At 37.4% G+C, this 18,690-nt stretch overlaps 1 protein-coding gene across 1 annotated transcript in view; it reads right to left on the reverse strand.

The window, feature by feature from the left end:
• The window catches only part of SNW1 (SNW domain containing 1), a 33,629-nt gene that overhangs the window by 11,896 nt on the left and 3,043 nt on the right, over nucleotides 1-18,690 (reverse strand). Inside the window, exons 2-7 of the mRNA XM_038545422.1 lie at nucleotides 16,884-17,037; nucleotides 11,344-11,505; nucleotides 2,413-2,508; nucleotides 2,212-2,318; nucleotides 1,110-1,214; nucleotides 12-81 (exon numbers count right to left, since the gene is read on the reverse strand). Coding sequence (XP_038401350.1) covers nucleotides 12-81; nucleotides 1,110-1,214; nucleotides 2,212-2,318; nucleotides 2,413-2,508; nucleotides 11,344-11,505; nucleotides 16,884-17,037 — 694 coding nt within the window. The remainder of the gene's footprint in view (nucleotides 1-11; nucleotides 82-1,109; nucleotides 1,215-2,211; nucleotides 2,319-2,412; nucleotides 2,509-11,343; nucleotides 11,506-16,883; nucleotides 17,038-18,690) is intronic.

Below are 18,690 nucleotides of genomic sequence, written 5' to 3' on the forward strand. Positions count from 1 at the left end.
GCAAAAACTACCTTTCGGCTAGGAGAATGCATGACAGGTGCAGGAGGAGAAGGTGGTCCTCGGGGAATTTTCTTATTAATCCTGAAGGATAAATCAAAGCACAACCAGAGTGTTATACATTTTTTTCCATTTTGGTTAATTTGTCTCAAATCTCTTCTTCCCATTTTTGTAAAGCTTCAAACATATACAAAAACAGAGTGTATAATGAATGCTCATCTATCACACATCACTCAGCTTCCACAACCGTTAAAACACAGCCAACCTTGTCACCATCACTACCCACCTCACCTCCACAATATCATTATCATTTCATAGAGTAATGTGCTTTTTTTTTTTTTTTTTTTTTTTTGTTATAGTGAAAAAATTTAGATTTATAGCCAGCTGGACTCAGTTTAGATGATCCCAATTTTGCTGGCAACATCCAAAGCATCATAGTCAGGAGCCAGTCAAACATATGCTTTGTTCCCCTATCAGGCCTGATCAAGGTGTTGATCCTGGCCACATCAATGTCGTAGAGCTTCTTCACAGTCTGTTTGATCTGGTTCTTGTTGGCCTTGACATCTATGATGAACACAAGTGTGTTGTTGTCTTCTATTTTCTTCATGGCTGACTCGGTAGTTGGGGAACCTGATGATGGCATAGGGATCAAGCTTGTTTCTCCTTAGAGTGCTCTTTCAAAAATACGTGGGCTGCCTTCAGAGACGTAGGGTCTTGGCTCATCAGAATGCAGCTGAAATGCAGATCTTTTTTTTTGTGACTGTGGATGCTTTTCAGCACTGCTTTCTGTGGCCTGTCACTACAGATTAGTTTGCATTTTCTAGTTTTTATAATTGGAGTCATACAGAATGTACTTGTTTTTGTCTGGTTTCTTTTACTCAGCATAATAATTTTGAGATTTATCCATGTTATTTCATGTATTAAAAGTTTATTTTTTATTAAGTTACTGTCAATTAATATTGTTTTAATTGTTTTAATATCAATATTATTCCATGTATAGATGTCCCACAATTTACTTATCCACTAACTTACTGATGGACATTGGAGATATTTTTCTCCTCTAATATCTTTTTTAAGAATAGTGCTTTATTCTCATGGAGCCATCTACTTACTTGAATCTTGGAGGCTCCATTGGATCTTTCTGCATTTCTACCATCCGAATAACTCTCTGTTTAGCTCCAGAGTTGAAAGCCACTCCTTGCTGAGATGGTGTGTATCTGAAGAATGCAAATGAAACCAAAGGTATGACTAGTTCAAACTCAATAGGTATTTTTTTCTGTTATAATTCTAAGCTAGACTATACTGTCAATTCTTTTCATAAAGTATTAATAGAAAATTTACAAAATATTTAGACAGAGCAGGTAGCAATGGAGATAAGAGAACTAACAGCAATTATGAGTTATAAGCAAAATGTGAACTAGAGTCATATTAGCTTGCAAATAATCCATCCCCCTTCGTTTTCTACCATGGAAGGCATGGTGTTCAATTCCACAGATAAGAGGTCTAAGAAATGGTACTTATTGTGTAAGTTTGCATTTACAGAAGAAACGCCCCAGAATATTCTCAGCACATAGCTTAGAAATTAGTAGTTCTTGACTAATCATAGGTTGTAAAACAGAAAAAAAATAACAGTAGCAGCCCTAAAACTCTGAATTTTCCTGTAATACCTACATGTGAATCATCTCTTTATACAAGATTTTAGTTGAATGAAATACCTCAAAATTTAGATTATAAAGATGGCTATTATATTAATGATATTAATACACTGATATTGTTATTATACTGTTATTACATATAACTATTTAATAAATTATGACATAACCAATATACCATTTATACCACTATGTAAATATTATGTAAATATACATTATATAAAACCTATTATAAAAAAAATAAAAATAAAAAAATAAAAAAACAAAAAAATAAAACCTATTATAAATGGGAAACTGTAAGTAGTATTTGTGGTTTGGATCATATGCTGTAATTGTTAATTTCTACAAACAAAAAATATGTTTTGAAAATAGCATAATAGCTAATATCTTCTAAGTGATAAAGATTTTTCTGCTTTCAATAGTCTGCACAGAGTCAACAGGCTTCACCTCATTATTCAAAAAATTGCATTTCCAATTGTGACTAAGAGGATAGTGAAAGAATATCAAGACTCTCAACACCAATCAAGTCCTACATGAAACAGACTTCCAGGCAAGATCATACCGAATATACTGAGCAGGAGCCAGTTTATCAGCAGCTCGAACTGGCATGGCTGCAGCAACCTTCTGTGATACAGATTTTTCTAAGGCTACTCTTGTCTTTTCTGTTATCTGAAATAAGAAATACCACATTGAGTGGTCTGCAAGTTAATACATATGTAAAAAGTCATCTAAAATAATTATATATCTTTCAATGCCTTGTTACCTCTTTAATGGCTTCTTCATCAGGTCTTTGCAGATCTGGATCATCTGCATTCATGACTTCCTTGGGAACCAGGTCAGTATACTTGCTATAAATGACCTAAAATGTTCAAACAGAAGCAGGCTCAAGAAAAGCAGAAAATGAAAAGAAGCAACCTCATTAAGTCATTTCAGAAGTCAGCACACTTACAAATTTGGGACACAGATTTTTGTCTTTTAGATTTTAAAACCAAGGAAGCTTAAAATATATACACAAATTATTGCCCTGGCTATATAAGTTAATAATTTTCCTTTGACCTCATGCATTTAAATTATTTGAGATCTTCTAATCAAGTCAGTATCCAAATAAATTGTGCCAACAAAATCTTATGCATCAGTGATCCCTATTTTTGAGGCTAAGACTTGAAATTAATGATGATATAAATTGCCTATAGCACCATTATCTTGGATTATAAGCTCATCAGGATTTAAGTCAGGTTACCAAATAATTTCCAAATTCAGGGCCTGGAAAATTTATTGACCTCACCCTACTTATGTTTGTCTTTTCTGGCATCAACTATATTCACAGACTAAGAAAATAAACATGTGCCATGGTTAAGAAACCCAGAATACTTTCTTCTGTGGGAAAAAAAGAAAAAACAAAACATATTCTATATACACAACTTATTTCATACTCATTATCCAAACTTAGGATGGCTATAATTTCTACTGGGTTTGCCATGTTTCTATGAGGCTGACGCTAATGGTAGGCTCCTACCAAACAGAGTATTACTTACTTTTGGGTCCATCTATACTTTTTGAATACTTTCATAAAAACTTACATGGCAGACTTTAGAGAAAAAAAAGAGGTACTGGAAATTTAGCAAAAGGAGGGCATTCTAGATTTTGCTGCTTGAGTCAGGAATTTGTGATACACATATAAAAAAAGAACAACTAATGAATATGAGAGAAAACCAAATTCCCAGGTACTTGAGACCTTCAGAAATCACTACTATAAGCCAAAGTCTTATAACAATAACTACATTCTACCATGCCATTACTCAAAAACAGCTTAAAGGAGGAGTGCTTGGGTGGCTCAGTCAGGTGTCTGCCTTTGGCTCAAAGGGCCCCAGGCTGGGATCATGGCTCGTGAGGCTCCCCGCTCAATTGGGGAGCCTGTTTCTCCCTATCCCTCTGCCCCTAAACCCCTATCCTCTTTCAATAAATAAATAAAATCTAAAAAAAAAAAAAAGCTTGAAGAAGGGGTGCCAGGGTGGCTCAGTTGTTATTAAGCCACTGGGTGGTGGTGGTGATCCAACTGCGCATGGGGCTCCGTGCTCAGCATAAAGTCTGCTTTGCTTGTCCCTCTTCCTCCCCATCCTCCACTTCTACTCTCAATCCCTCTCTCAAATAAATAAATAAATAAATAGATAGATAGCCAAAAACTACCTTAAAGGAAATGCAGGCTATTCTTAATTTCTTACTTCAAACATCAGAGCAAAAAACACTTCATGGCCTATATAACCTGACCTGGCTTTCCAAAGTGGCTTTAATCTCCCCCTGTACCTCTCACTTCCTCATTCATTATGCTTCAATTACATTAGCTCTTCCTGTTTTTTGAACACAACATGCTTTTTCCCCAAATTCTGGGCCTTAAAAGTATTGTTCCTAGTTCTCCATGTGAGTTCTCAACCTTTGAGTATCAGTTCAATGGTCATGAATGCATTGATGAGGCCTCTCCTGACTACCCTTGCTAAAGCAGCAACTCCTCCCAACCCAATCACTCAGTGTCACAGCACTCTGATTACTGTCTTCAAAGCATTGCTCATAGTATGGAATTATTTTCCATTTTACTTTATATACTCTATTAAAGTAATAATATTAACTAAAATTTATTAAGCACTTATTTTGTGGCACTATTCTTTGCCTTATATATATTAACTAATTGAACTTTTCTGTTATCAATTCTGAGGTATGTACAATAATTATACCTGTTATTAATGAGGAATCTCTTATTCATTAGTTATCTCCAGGGTTTGTAACAATGCCTGCTCCACAGGAGGCACTCAAGTCAGTATTTTTTGTACAAATGAATGAATATATGAATTTTAGAGATGCTCAGTTCTATGCTAAAGGTGATTATATTTTAGGCCCTATAGAATGTTCTCTATAATCTGTGGATTTCTCAGAAAAAAGTATCTCATGGCTACAGACTAAAATCCCTAGCTTGTTTTTTCTCAGGAATGAGACTAAGGATGAGGGAAGAAAATGTAGATAGTTTACCACAAAACATGACCACTGATATGTGAACTGCTAGTATCATCAACCTCTCAGTGTTTATTTGGAAGGGACCTAAAACTCACTCTGGGGACAAGAGTGAGGCTCAGTACATTAAGATCACACAGCTAGTAAGTAACTGACCTCAAAAGTCATATTTCTTTTCAAGATGGAAAAATTGATACCACATGAGTTTACAATTATATAATAATACTCTAGAAAATAATATCTAGACTAGGAAGAGTTAATTACTTTTACATAGCAATCATTACAGGAAGGGATTCTAAGTAAATGGCTCCCTGGTAGTCATATGTGCTCAACATAATTTAGCACACAAGAGCCATTTGCTGCTTCTTATTTGGGTATTCCAAAGTTAATAATCCTTTAAATGAGCATCAATAAGATTCTAGCATCTCACAAAGCTGAGTGAAGGACATCTGAAGAGCAAGATTCCTCCATGGTAATTAACTATAAAACCCCCAATTTTTATTGCTTTAGAATCAAATGTGCGGAAGAAACTCAGTATATCCCAGGAGGCAAGGGGGCTGGGGAGGGTTATCTGAAAAATACAATATACCCTAGAAGGTATGAGGAGCACAAATGAGCTCAAACACTATCTTTAGGCTTAGCTAGTTTGTGAAATCATAGGAACAAGGCAATATACAATCTTGGGGTCAGTTTAAAGTTGCTGGGAGTTATTTCTTTGGGGGGAGGAAGGCGTTACAGGCATTCTTTTGGGTAATTATCACATATGCAATATTTCCCATATAACTATTCCAGAAGGAAAAATGTAAATACCAAGGATTTTATTTCAAGATTTATCACTCAAGTCACAACTGGGGAAAAATAAAAGCATTTAGTTCCATCAAAATTTAATTCAAGAAATTTTTTCCTCTACCAATTTTGTATTACTATAAGTCTTATGTATACAGTATTTATTTTACATGTAGAGATCTATGGCCTTAGACTTGCTCTAGAATATCATCCCTTGCAATCTTGCCTTTTTCTTAATCTCTTATACCCAGGGATAGCATTTACCATTCTTGACCTTTCACTATTAATATTTCAGTGAGAACTCTGGTTTCTGAAAAAAACCAGATCTCTGAAATAAATCAGAAATCTTTGCACTATAATGCAAATTCAATAACCCAATAAGCTATTTTCTTCTTATGTCAAAGACTGTGAATATCAGCCCCTGAATGATAATGAATTTTTAAAGCCCCATTTTAAAGCCATATTTAGTAGCCAATTTCTACTTCCAAAACAGGAAAGTCGGTGGTTTTAAAACTGGGCATTGCTGCTACCTTCAAGGCACTACAGGAATTTAATAGGTAGTGGCAATTATGTTAAACATTACACAATGCTCAAGACAGTCCCAAACGATCAAGAAGTGTCCCCTCTTTCCATATGCATTTGCCAACATGTACCAGTTAATGTTGAATTATTAAATGCATTAAAAAACTTCATGCGTTAACCCATCCACTTTTTAAAAAATTAAGATACTTACAAAATTAAGAGTAAGGTACAGAGTTTTCCTATATACATCCTATGCATGCATAGTTTCCCCTATTAGGTTAGGGTAAGAGGCTAAGACTTAGGGTTAGTATGAACCTCTGAGTGGTACTTCTATAAACTACAAATTTTGGATTCATCTCTAGTGGCTGCATTATAGACAAACATATAAAGCTTTCAGTGTACAAAGGACTATTACTTTAGAGACCTTATTTGGCCAGAATACTGAAATCTAAAAACAAACAGTTCTAATATTTCTACTTTACTTTCAAAACAAAATAATCACCAACATACACAGTTGTTAGAGAAAGAAGAAAACTTTCATTCTCTGGGTCAGTGAAAATTCATGGTTTCCAAATCTGAAATTTAATGCAAAATGGGCTAAAACAGTATGTCACTCAAAATTAGTCAACCTGCCAACACCAAACTATTGTCCTAAAGTGTTGCTTTCCCCAAGCAATGACAGGAGAGGTAGCACATACCAATAAAGAATAGTGATTATTCCAAAGAAGGAGAGATGTATCAAAACAAAGCAAGCCTAGTGAAGGCCTCCACGGTACAGGGGACATTTCCAATATATGTCCTACTGTATAGGGATCTATTTTTCCTTTTGCAGGAATGGACTATGCTTCCCTACTGGCTCAGGAGAGGTAGTTTTCTGTTATTCAATGAAAACTGCTATTGCTTCTTCAATAACCACTGATGAATGTCTGTGGGCCAAGCTGTCAGGGACTAAATTAGGTGCCAAAGAGGAAACCTAAAGATATAATAGAGCTTACAGTCAAATGACATAGATAGTCATGAATGGGTAGGTACAGCAAAAGGTGATGACTCCTATGATAAACATGGAAGAAGGAAGGAAACTCTGTCTAGCCAAGGGACATTAGGAAGAGTACCCTGAAACAGTGAAGAGCGAGCTGTGATTTGAAAGCGATAGAATTCAAAGGTGGGGGGGCTTTCCCATGCACAGGAGGACATCCACGGGAAGTTCCTATAGTAAGAGAGAAGGTGGCATATTAGGGGAGTCGCCAATAGTTCCTTACAGCAGATCTTGACAGAGAATGCCTGAAAGTTTTTTTTTTTTTAATTTTTATTTATTTTTTTAGTTTTTTATTTTAAGATTTAAAAAATGTTTTTAATTATATTTTTTAAAGATTTTACTTATTTATTCATAAGAGACACAGAGAGAGCAGCAGAGATATAGACAGAGGGAGAAGCAGGTTCCTTGTGGGGAGCCTGATGCAGAACTCAATTCCAGGACCCCAGGATCATGACCTGAGCCAAAGGCAGACACTTAATCATGGAGCCACCAAGGCGTCCATTAAAAAAAAAAAATTTTAGGGGATTCCTGGGTGGCTCAGCGGTTTGGTGCCTGCCTTTGGCCTGGGGCGTGATCCTGGACTCCCAGGATCAAGTCCCACATCGGGCTCCCTGTGTGGAGCCTGCTTCTCCCTCTGCCTGAGTCTCTGCCCCCTTGTCTCTTTCTCTGTGTCTCTCATGGATGAATAAGTAAAATCTTTATATATACAAAAAAATTTTAAGTCATCTTTATACCCCAATGTGGGGGCTCAAACTGACAACCTGGAGATCAAGATTTGCATGCTCCATGGCTGAGCCAGCTGGGTGCCATGAAAGTTTTTCTTCTCTAGGACAGGTACTCTAACAACCATGTACAATAGTGATTATTTTGTACTGAAAATAAATAGAATGGCTAAAACTGGACTTTTTATTTTTAGAATTTGGTATTCTAGTCATGTGAGCTGAGGCTAGGCTAGAAAGGTAAGAAAGGGGGTAAGTGGTCATTATAATATGGAGGTTGGCTGGTTCTTACCCTAAAGGCCATGGAAAGATTTTTAGCATGTACACTTGTGTGTGTATACATGGGAGAGAGAGAGTAAGTTAAACAAACAAACAAACAAGGATAAATTTGTTTTTCTAGGCAGGTAAGACAAATGCTAAGCAGAGGCTTCAGATTCTGCTGTGATAAATAAAGCAAGAAATGATAAGGGCCTGAATCAAGTAGCAGAGAAGAGCAAATACTTGAGAAGTATTAAGGAAGAAGATAAACCATGGTGACTAAGCAGAATGGAATGAGTACTCAACAAAGGCTTTTTAGAGAACATACCAGCTTTATATGTCACATCTGACATCTGAATATCCCTTGACCCAATAAATCCACTAAGAATTTATTTACACAAATATTCAGGTGCAAAAAAAGTATCTGCATATGGATCTTGAATAAAGTACTGTCTGAAAACTAAAAAATCAGAAATAACCAATGCTTTCTTCTTTTTTTTTTTTTTAAAGAAACCGCCAATGCTGAAAAATAAAAATTCAGGCCCATGCACACCATGGACTTCTACACACATTTTTAAAAAATAAAACAGACCAGGGTGTCTGGGTGCTCAGTTAAGCCTCTAACTCTTGGTTTCGGATTTGGTCATGATCTCAGAGTTGTGAGATTGAGCCCCACGTTGGGCTCTGCACTCAGCGTGGAGTCTGCTTGAGTTTCTCTCTCTCCCTCTGCACCTCTCCCACATGGGTGTGCTCACACACTCTCCATCTCCCTAAAATAAGTAAATAAATCTTAAAAAAAAAATAAAGCAGACCTATATGTACTAATAAAAATCTTTAAAACATATTAAGTAAAAAGGCAAGCCTATAAAAGTTATGAATATTAAAATCTCATTCATATAAAAAAGATGTTTATGTGTAAAATATGTATATACTTCTTATATTTACCTCTGGGAAGTATTTACCTCTGGGAAATAAAGTGGGAGAAGTAGACAGGACTATATATACATACTTATGTACTGTTGGTATCTTCTACAGTAAGAATTTATTAGTGTATTTTAAAAAAAATCAATAAAATAATGGGAAAAAAAGAACTCCCAGGCTTTTAGAATAGTCAATCAGGAGGATATCACTGCCAGTCACTGAGTTAGAGAATAGAGAAAGTATATTAAGTAGAAAATTATGCATTTAGGTTTGGATTTGATGAGTAGCACTTTGGGAAAATCTAATAGATCTGCCCTTGCAGACAGTAGATATAAGGACCTAGAGCCCAGGAGAGAAAATGGGGCTGGAGACACAGATCCAACAGTTACCAAAATGAGTGGCATTTTTAGCTAAGGGAATAAATTAGATTAGTCAGAGATGGTGTTGAGAGAAACAGAGTCTTAGAGACCTTTGCCAGAGTTTTTCTCAGCAGACTGGCTGAGGGGAGGCTGTATTACAGTGAAATGAAGAATGAAAGAAAGTTAAGAAAATCAGGTAGAAATGTGGTGGTAGCTAGAGGGAGCCTTGAGGGTAATCAGGAGAAAACTTTTCTTACAAAAGATGAGAAAAGCAAGCCTATTTAAAAGCTCATAGGAAGGAGCCAATAGAGGAGTGGAGGTAAAAGTCACAGTTGAGAAGAAGAATGAAGAAAAAGTGAGGCTGTAAAGGAGAGGGAAAGGAATGAGATCCAGGATACACTAGGGCAAGGTTAGGTTTACAGAAGAGCTTTCTTATAGAGACAAAAGGAAAAGTCAAGACAGAAAGCCAAGTGCAGGGTAAAGAAAGTAGACAATTTTCTTCCACTAGTCTTTATATACAAACAGATGTCACCTAGTCACCTGTTCAGCTGAGAGGGGATGGAGAGGAGTAGGAATTAGAGCTTGGAGGAACACCAAGGGAGCCCAGCTGAAACCTAAGACACAGATTTGCATGACAGTGTAACTGTTTTCCCTAATAACTCAGCAGTCTTGATGCAGGAACAGAGTATGCATTGTCATCAGTGCTATTAGAGGGTAAAATGAAAATGTTTCCAGGACAGAGAGACAAAGGACAGGTACTGAAACTTCTCAAGTTTTTTCCCCAACATCTTCAATTTTAAAGAGATCTTACCTTTATGTGGAACACTTATTTACAAGAGAAAAAAACTAGGTCTTCTTCTTTTTTTTTTTTTAATTTATTTATGATAGTCACAGAGAGAGAGAGAGAGAGAGGCAGAGACATAGGCAGAGGGAGAAGCAGGCTCCATGCACCGGGAGCCTGATGTGGGATTCGATCCCGGGTCTCCAGGATCGCACCCTGGGCCAAAGGCAGGCGCCAAACCGCTGCGCCACCCAGGGATCCCAAAACTAGGTCTTCTTAAAAACAGTTTCTTAGCTCTGAGTGTAGCTGCTCTGTGATGAGATTATTTTAAGTGAATTTTATTTTTGGTCTTTGGATTACTTTGTAAGCAGGCCCATCATAAATCTGGATAGCAAGTGCCAGTTTTATGCTTAATGGGTAAAAAAGTCTGTGTAATTCAAAGGAATTGCTAAAATAATTAAATATCTATGCAAGTACTTTTTAAGTACGAGAAGAATTAGCAAACTATAGACGAATATAAATTGACAGGTGCCAGAATTGTAGATTTTTAACAATTTTCAAGCACTTAAGAAATGTTAGTGCTATAAAAGAACTTAAAACAATTAAAGTTAAACAATTACAAATTGTTTTTTAAATATTAAACAAATAGATGAAAACTCTAAGTATATAGAAGTTTTCACCAATTTGGAGACTTCAAAGAAAAAAGTCATTGCTATTATGAAGTCATAATATACTGTTCGTATTGTTATAAAGCCCTATCTTCAGTTATCCTACGTATATTTCATTGCTACCTTTTTTTAAAAAATTATTTTGAAAGAGAGAGAGATCGCACCAGTAAGAGGAGGGGCACAGGGAGAGGGAGAGAAAATCCTCAAGCAGACTCCCCACTCAGGACGGGGCCCAACACAGGGTTGGATCCCAGGACTCTGAGCTGAAATTAAGAGTTGGAGGCTTGGGCAGCCCGGGTGGCTCAGCGGTTTAGCGCCGCCTTCAGCCCAGGGCCTGATCCTGGAGACCCAGGATCGAGTCCCACGTCAGGCTCCCTGCATGGAGCCTGCTTCTCCCTCTGCCTGTGTCTCTGCCTCTCTCTCTATCTGTATGTCTTTCATGAATAAATAAATAAAATCTTAAAAAAAAAAAAAAAAAAAAAGAGTTGGAGGCTTAACTAACTGAGCCACCCTGGTGCCCCTCATTGATACCTTTAACAAAACTAAATGGCCAGATATGTATCATTTCCATAAAATTAAAAAACAAACAAACCTCTTCAAAAAATTTTTACCAATGGGGGAAAAATCATTGAGAAGATTACCTTGTCTTTTGACTGTCCTTGCCGAGCAATTGCATCATATTTAATTTTTCCTTCAGCATCCACCTGAATGGCCAGTGCATTTGACATTTTTTTCTTTCGTCCCATATCCAGTGGATACTGGGCCACATGGATCTCTGGAAAAGCACCTCCATCTCCAAAATCCTATATATTAAAAAGAAAAGAAATAAGAATAATATTTAATAGTAACTTGAGATTCAAGATATATTCTTTCATTCAACAAATAATTATCGAGCCCTTGTTATGCTAGATGCTAGAGATACAGCAACAGAGAAAACAGAGGTCCCTGGTCTTGAACAGTGTACATTCTAGTGGGCAAAAATATAAAAAGCCTAATCTTTGGCTTGTGGTAAATGCCTTGAAAATATAATGGGATTGCAATGAGAGGCTACTTCTGATAGTGCGGTTGGGACAGCCTTTGTGATGTGAGCCAAAACCCGAATAATGAGAAATCAGGCATGGGAAGATCTGAAGGAAGCATTTTCTAGGCAGAGCAAATAGTGTGAAGGCCTTGCTGCAAAAATGAACTTGGAGGGATCCCTGGGTGGCGCAGTGGTTTGGCGCCTGCCTTTGGCCCAGGGCGCAATCCTGGAGACCTGGGATCGAGTCCCACATCGGGCTCCCGGTGCATGGAGCCTGCTTCTGCCTCTGCCTGTGTCTCTGCCTCTCTCTCTCTGTGTGACTATCATTAAAAAAAAAAAAAAAAAGAACTTGGAATGTTCTAGGAAACAAGCGTCCAGTGGGGCTGGAACCTGCTGAGGACAGAGGAGCAGACACACAGGTGGTAAGTTTGCATGGGCAGACAGACACCTGATCACGAAAGGGATTCTAGACCATGGCAAGGAATTTGGATTTCTATCCATGTGGCAGGAAGAAATTAAGCAGAATGTTTAGGGCAATGAGAAGATTTTTAGTTTTAGCATATACGATTTTTTTTTACTTAGGTGCAGTTCAAGATACAACAGCACAGAAATGTAAAGAATTTTTTCTTGGAACCAGATTTTAATAACATTTTTAAAAAAGATTTTATTTATTTATTTATGAGAGACAGAGATAGAGAGGCAGAGACAGAGGCAGAGGGAAAAGCAGGTTCCATGCAGGCAGCCCAATGTGGGATTTGATCCTGGGACTCCAGGATCACACCCCAACTGCTGAGCCACCTGGGCTTCCCTTCAATAACATTTATTCATGTCCCATGAAAAGCAAATAATAGAATAGGAAGGCCTCAGAAATGAGTTCACCACATTTTTAATGGTGACTATATACAATTATTTAGAAGAGAGGACTAAAACTTCTAAAGTAGAACAAGCTAAGTCAAGTCAGTTGATGAAGTTTAACATTACAAAAAAAGGTAGCTTATCAAACATTTATCAAATATAACTTTTAAATATTTTTGTTAAATTTAGTAGTATTCATTTAGGACCTTCTTATAATGTACAGAATCCACACTCATTTAATTCTTTTATTTCTCCAATAACTCATATTTTCATATGGAAAAAATTCAAGTTTAGAAAAGTTAGGTGATTTCCCTAAGATGTCATGGCTAGCATAGGCAGGAATTGAACTCGATCTTCTGACTCCAAAAAATTTTGTATTTTTTACTGAACTAAAATTCCTTTTTATCCCCCTAAAAGATTTTATTTATTTATTCATGAGAGACACAGAGGGAGGGGCAGAGATATAGGCAGAGGGAGCCTGATGTGGGACTTGATTCCAGGCCTCTAGGATCATGATCTGAGCCAAAGGCAGATGCTCAACCACTGAGCCACCCAGGTGCCCCTAAAATTCTCTTTTAGCTCAAAAAAGGGCAAATCAGTACTACTAAAAAATGATAGGAAAAAATATATATTTAAAGACTTTATTTATTTATTCATGAGAGACAGAGAGAGGCAGAGACATAGGCAGAGGGAGAAGCAGGCTCCATGCAGGGAGCCCAACATGGGACTCGATCCCAAGACTCCAGGATCATGCCCTGAGCTGAAGGCAGATGCTCAATATTTCTAAAAATATTTTTTCCTGGGATGCCTGGATGGCTCAGTGGTTGAGTGCCTCCCTTTGGCCCAGGGCATGATCATGGAGTCCTGGGATTCAGTCCCACGTCGGGCTCCCTGAATGGAGCTTGCTTCTCTCCCTCTGGGGAGGGGTGCACCTGATTGGCTCCATTGGTATAGCATGCAACTCTTGATCTCAGGGTTGTAAGGCTGAGCCCCATGTTGGGTCCAGAAATTTCTTAAAAATAAATAAATGAATACATACATACATACATACAGTGACTTGGAGTAGTTCCTCTCTGGGATTATGCCACTAATCTGATAGGTTTATTTCTTTTTGTTTTGGATTCTCAGGCGTTGCTTAAAAAAATGCTTTGTGTGGGCAGCCTGGGTGGCTCAGCAGTTTACTGTCGCCTTCAGCCCAGGGTGTGGTCCTGGAGACCGGGGATCGAGTCCCACAGTACCCTGCATGGAATGGAGCCTGCTTCTCCCTCTGCCTGTGTCTGTGTCTCTCTCAAATAAATAAATAAAATATCTAAAAAATTTTTTTAAATTTAAATTCTAGTTAATTAACATAGAGTGCAATATTATTTTCAGGAGTAGAATTCAGTGATTCATCCCATATAACAAGATAGGAAAAGATATTAAAATCATTTAGAGGTGATTTGATGAAGAAACTTTATGTAAATAACGACTTTTAAAAGACCTCCTCCTTCAAGAAATATTCCATTGGATCCTGGATATATGATTTCCTAGGTATGATATGCTGACTTGCTAAAGAAAACTTTTGACATTTGATTTTTAAATTTTTTTTTAATTTTTTTTATTTTATTTATGATAAGCACACAGTGAGAGAGAGAGAGAGGCAGAGACATAGGTAGAGGGAGAAGCAGGCTCCATGCACTGGGAGCCTGATGTGGGATTCGATCCCGGGTCTCCAGGATCGCGCCCTGGGCCAAAGGCAGGCGCCAAACCACTGCGCCACCCAGGGATCCCTGACATTTTATTTTTAAATAATAAATTTATTTTTTATTGGTGTTCAATTTGCCAACATACAGAATAACACCCAGTGCTCATCCCGTCAAGTGCCCCCCTCAGTGCCCGCCACCCAGTTACCCCCACCCCCCGCTCTCCTCCCCTTCCACCACCCCTAGTTCATTTCCCAGAGTTAGAAGTCTTCCATCTTCTGTCTCCCTTTCTGATATTTCCTACCCATTTCTTCTCCCTTCCCCTCTATTCCCTTTCACTATTATTTATATTCCCCAAATGAATGAGTAATTTTGACATTTTAAAAAACAAAAAGTAAGGGCGAGGGAGACATTTTCTTACAAATTAGGCAGAAAATAGTTAAAGCATTTCCAAGAAAGGTGCTACCTGTACCCAGGCCATCAATATGACACATGCTCAGATTTGCTAGGGTTCTTGAACTAGAATAAGCACTTTAGAACTGTGGATGTGGCATTATGTGGTCATTAAGCCTGCCAGAAAATCATAGCTTTTCCTTTGAAAACTAGAACAAAATGCTTTCTCCATAGAACGTTCACTCCCCTACAAAAGCATTCACAGTATTTCCAGATTAGCTGGCCTTTTTTGTTTGATTTTCAAATAAACTGTTCTGTTCCACCAGGATATATGAAACCATTCGTCAAGTAAGATTTTAAAAAGTTAATAGTCCCTGACTGTCCTAATGCTGAAATGGAAATAGGATGAGATTTCTGTTGTATGTAAAATGATGCCTGCCACCCCTGCCCTATAATCTGTTGAGAGGCAAACAAAGAATATCTATCATCCCTCAAAAGAGACACACTATCCTTTGGTTTGATAATGCCAATCACTACCTTTCTGTCCCAGGTAAGTGGGCATTATAGCCTCCTTGATTATCTTTTATTTTGTCCTGCTTCTTACAAATATACTATCAGTGAAAACAAAAGAAACAACAACAATGCCTTAGTAATATTAATAAGACTGGTCTTTGCATATTAGAATATTAATTAAGTCTAGAAGAGGGCTGAGAAAAAAAAAAAAAAAAGGAAATTTTTTATGACATGATCTAGTTGGGAGTTTGTCTTCCAGGCTCTACAGAGTGTTCTGGTAGGCAGGGAGAATGCCAAACATGGGAGAGGCTGAGAATGCAGATGGCATCTTGCAGGGTGTGAAGCAACAGATTTCAGTCCAATGAATGCTTAGTTCACTATGAACACCACGTGGAAGCATATGAAAAAAGGTAAAGGCATGGACATTGTAAGGTAAAAATCACATTGTAAGGTAAAAATCACAACTGTAAAAGGAAAGAATGTAAGAAAGTGATAAAATGAAGATACTTGGCTACAAAAATGAATGGTTTAAGAAGAGAGATTTTTAATAGGGCAGGTACATTCCTTGGGAAGTGGAGGAAGGAAATTTGCAGGAGTCAGAATGAATATTAAGAGATGGAAAAGAAAAAGGCTCAATCAAAGAGGAAGTGGTCTTGGGGAGGCAAAATAGTTAAGTCTCAAATATTTGCTTTTCTCCCTAGATGAAAAAGGTGGTCAAGCATGAGAAATCTGCCCTGGAATTAGGGAAAGGATTACGTATTGAACTGCAGTACAAGATACACAGTAACTAGGAGGACAGGTACTGTCAAATAAGTTTCTTTTTTGGAAACAAGCTAGAGATATAAAAAGATCAGTCTAGATTCATCTTTCTCCTTACTGCCTCCAAACCAACAATCAAATTCTCTTATACTGGGACGCCTGGGTGGCTCAGCAGTTTGGCGCCTGCCTTCAGCCCAGGGATCCTGGGACCCCAGGATCGAGTTCCACATCGGGCTCCCTGCATGGAGCCTGTTTCTCCCTCTGCTCGTGTCTCTGCCTCTCTCTCTCTGTGTCTCTCATGAATAAATAAATAAAATATTAAAAAAAAACTCTTATAGCTTCTAAAAAATTAATCTGTATATTAGACATATAGAAACATTCTCAAATTGAAAACAAGAAAACGGATGAAGAGAGGTCAGGATCTGCTGACTAAACAGTAACCAGCACAGGTATGATGCAAAAACACTTCTTATTATTTATTCTTTTAAACTCCTTGCCAGTGCTCTTGCCACTATACTTAATAGGAAGGAAATCAGAAAAGGAAACACTGCTGGAGTTTTCCCTGGAGGAAAGCTGTCTCTGCAGGGTTATGTGGCATTGTGCATATAGGGAGAAGGGAGGGAAAGGCACCTGAACATGAACTTGTTCTTTCATTTTCTCCTCTTACTTTCCTATTATTTTCCCTCTGCGGTAATTGCTAGATTTATAGAGGGTATGTTAGTTTCTTTTGTACATTTAATAGTTGGACATTAAGAAGCGACACAACCAGGTATAATTCTCTCATGTTCACAAAGCAGTGATACTAAGCCAGAAGAAAAAGATCAATGCCCTAAGAGGAGTACATGTCTTAGGAACTCATCACCAGGATTTCTAGCATATTGGCATTCATGTGCAGACGTTCTATGGTTTAAATTTATTTTACAAGGGTATTATAATAAGTGTTAGCACAATTATTTACCTCTAATAATCGAGGTATCCAGCCTTTCCTGTACCCATATGGGGGAGGTTCTCTTCGGGATGAGACCAGTGAGGTCTGTCTTGATCTCTGGGATCTTGCTTTTTCTTCAGCCTCAAGCTGGTCCTGAGATAGCTGAGTAGGTGCAGGTAAAAAGCTATAAGCAAAGATAATGAAAGTCAGAATTGTAAAAAATTCTCACATTAGATCATTGCAATTTGGCCATCAGAGGCTATTTTACCATAATACTTTTTTCTCTTTAGCAGGTCAAACATGTCAATGATTTATGGCAGTATTAAATATCAGTCATTTTATTTTGTCTGGAAAGAAATAAGTACTCAGAGATATACAGTAAAACACGTTTGACTAGGATGCAGGCAAATGATGCCCAAATAAAAAATTAATAAGTATTTCATATAATAAATAAACTATTGAGTTTTTATGCTTCTACGTTTCCTTTCTTATAACAAGGAAACATTCTCAGTTACCAGTGGCCAACTGTCCAATATACAGTTGCACTAGTGTCTTTCCTACTTTCATACTCCTTATTTTTAACTGCTTTACTCTTATGCTTCTTACTTTTAACTATTTTAGCATCAATACAAAAAAACAAGGATTAGCACTGAATGTAACAAAGAGGTGGACAAAAGAAAGAAAATATAAACTGCATATTTAAGTGTGTTTTACCAAAGGTATCTAATTTAGAATGCAGTTTAAAACTTAGGAAGTCAAAGATTCAAAGCAGAAATCCTAAATATGTACTTTGTTACTCTTTAATCAAAGCAGCCTTTCTACCAAGCAATTCTTAGCAACTTTGAAGTGTGATAAATGTTACTACAGAGATATCCCAAAGTACCACAAAAGGATTCCAGTAATAAATAATACATTTAATGGAAAAGTTAAGGTTTCTTTGTAATTCTTGGTTAGTAAGCATATTTCAGTAAGCAACAGAACTTATTTATTCAAAATATTTATTGAGCACTTGGGTGCAGGTACTGTGCTAGGTAGGCAGTGAGACTATAAACTGAGAAAGACCGGTTACGTCTTGCAGAGGAGAGACAATTACTCATACAAATCCACAATCACAAATTGTATTAAAGCTGAAGGAAAAAATACAGAGGGCTATACACAAGAGGGATCTATTCTAGAGTTGGGTACTATGATGGATAAGAACCCAGAGTTCAAATCCTACCTATGCAAGGTAGTAACCCAGATAAGTTACCTACCTCTCTGAACCTGTTTTCTCATCTGTAGAGGCAGATCAAAAGATGACCTACCTCACAGAGTTGCTCTAAGTACTAAATGAGAAAATCGATGAACCCCCTTCACACAGTGTCTAAATATTATTCAATACATACTTGATTATTTGGATCTGTTCCACAATTCCCCCCAATTTGGGTTTGTTGCACCTACCATGCTCCCACAAGACCCCCTATATACCACTATTATAATCTGTCTTACTGTTTTAGAATTATCTACTCATTTACCTTTCTTTTTCTCACCAGAAACTTGCAGGAATCATGCTTTCAGCTTCTTTCATCCCTAACTCTTTAGGCATTGTCTAGCTCACAGCACATCCTTTCCTACAGTGCTTTTACAGTAAACTCTTAAGAAAATTTAAAAAAAAATATTTTATTTATTTATTTATTCATGAGAGACACAGAGACATAGGCAGAGGGAGAAGCAGGCTTCTCTCAGGGAGCCCGGTGTGGGACTCGATCCCACAACTGGGATCATGCTGTGAGCCAAAGGCAGATGCTCAACCACTGAGCCACCCTGGCATCGCTCATTCATTCATTCTTAAAGATTT

This window comes from Canis lupus, chromosome 8 (genome assembly GCF_011100685.1).
Source record: "Canis lupus familiaris isolate Mischka breed German Shepherd chromosome 8, alternate assembly UU_Cfam_GSD_1.0, whole genome shotgun sequence".
In the NCBI taxonomy this organism is placed as follows: Eukaryota; Metazoa; Chordata; class Mammalia; order Carnivora; family Canidae; genus Canis; species Canis lupus.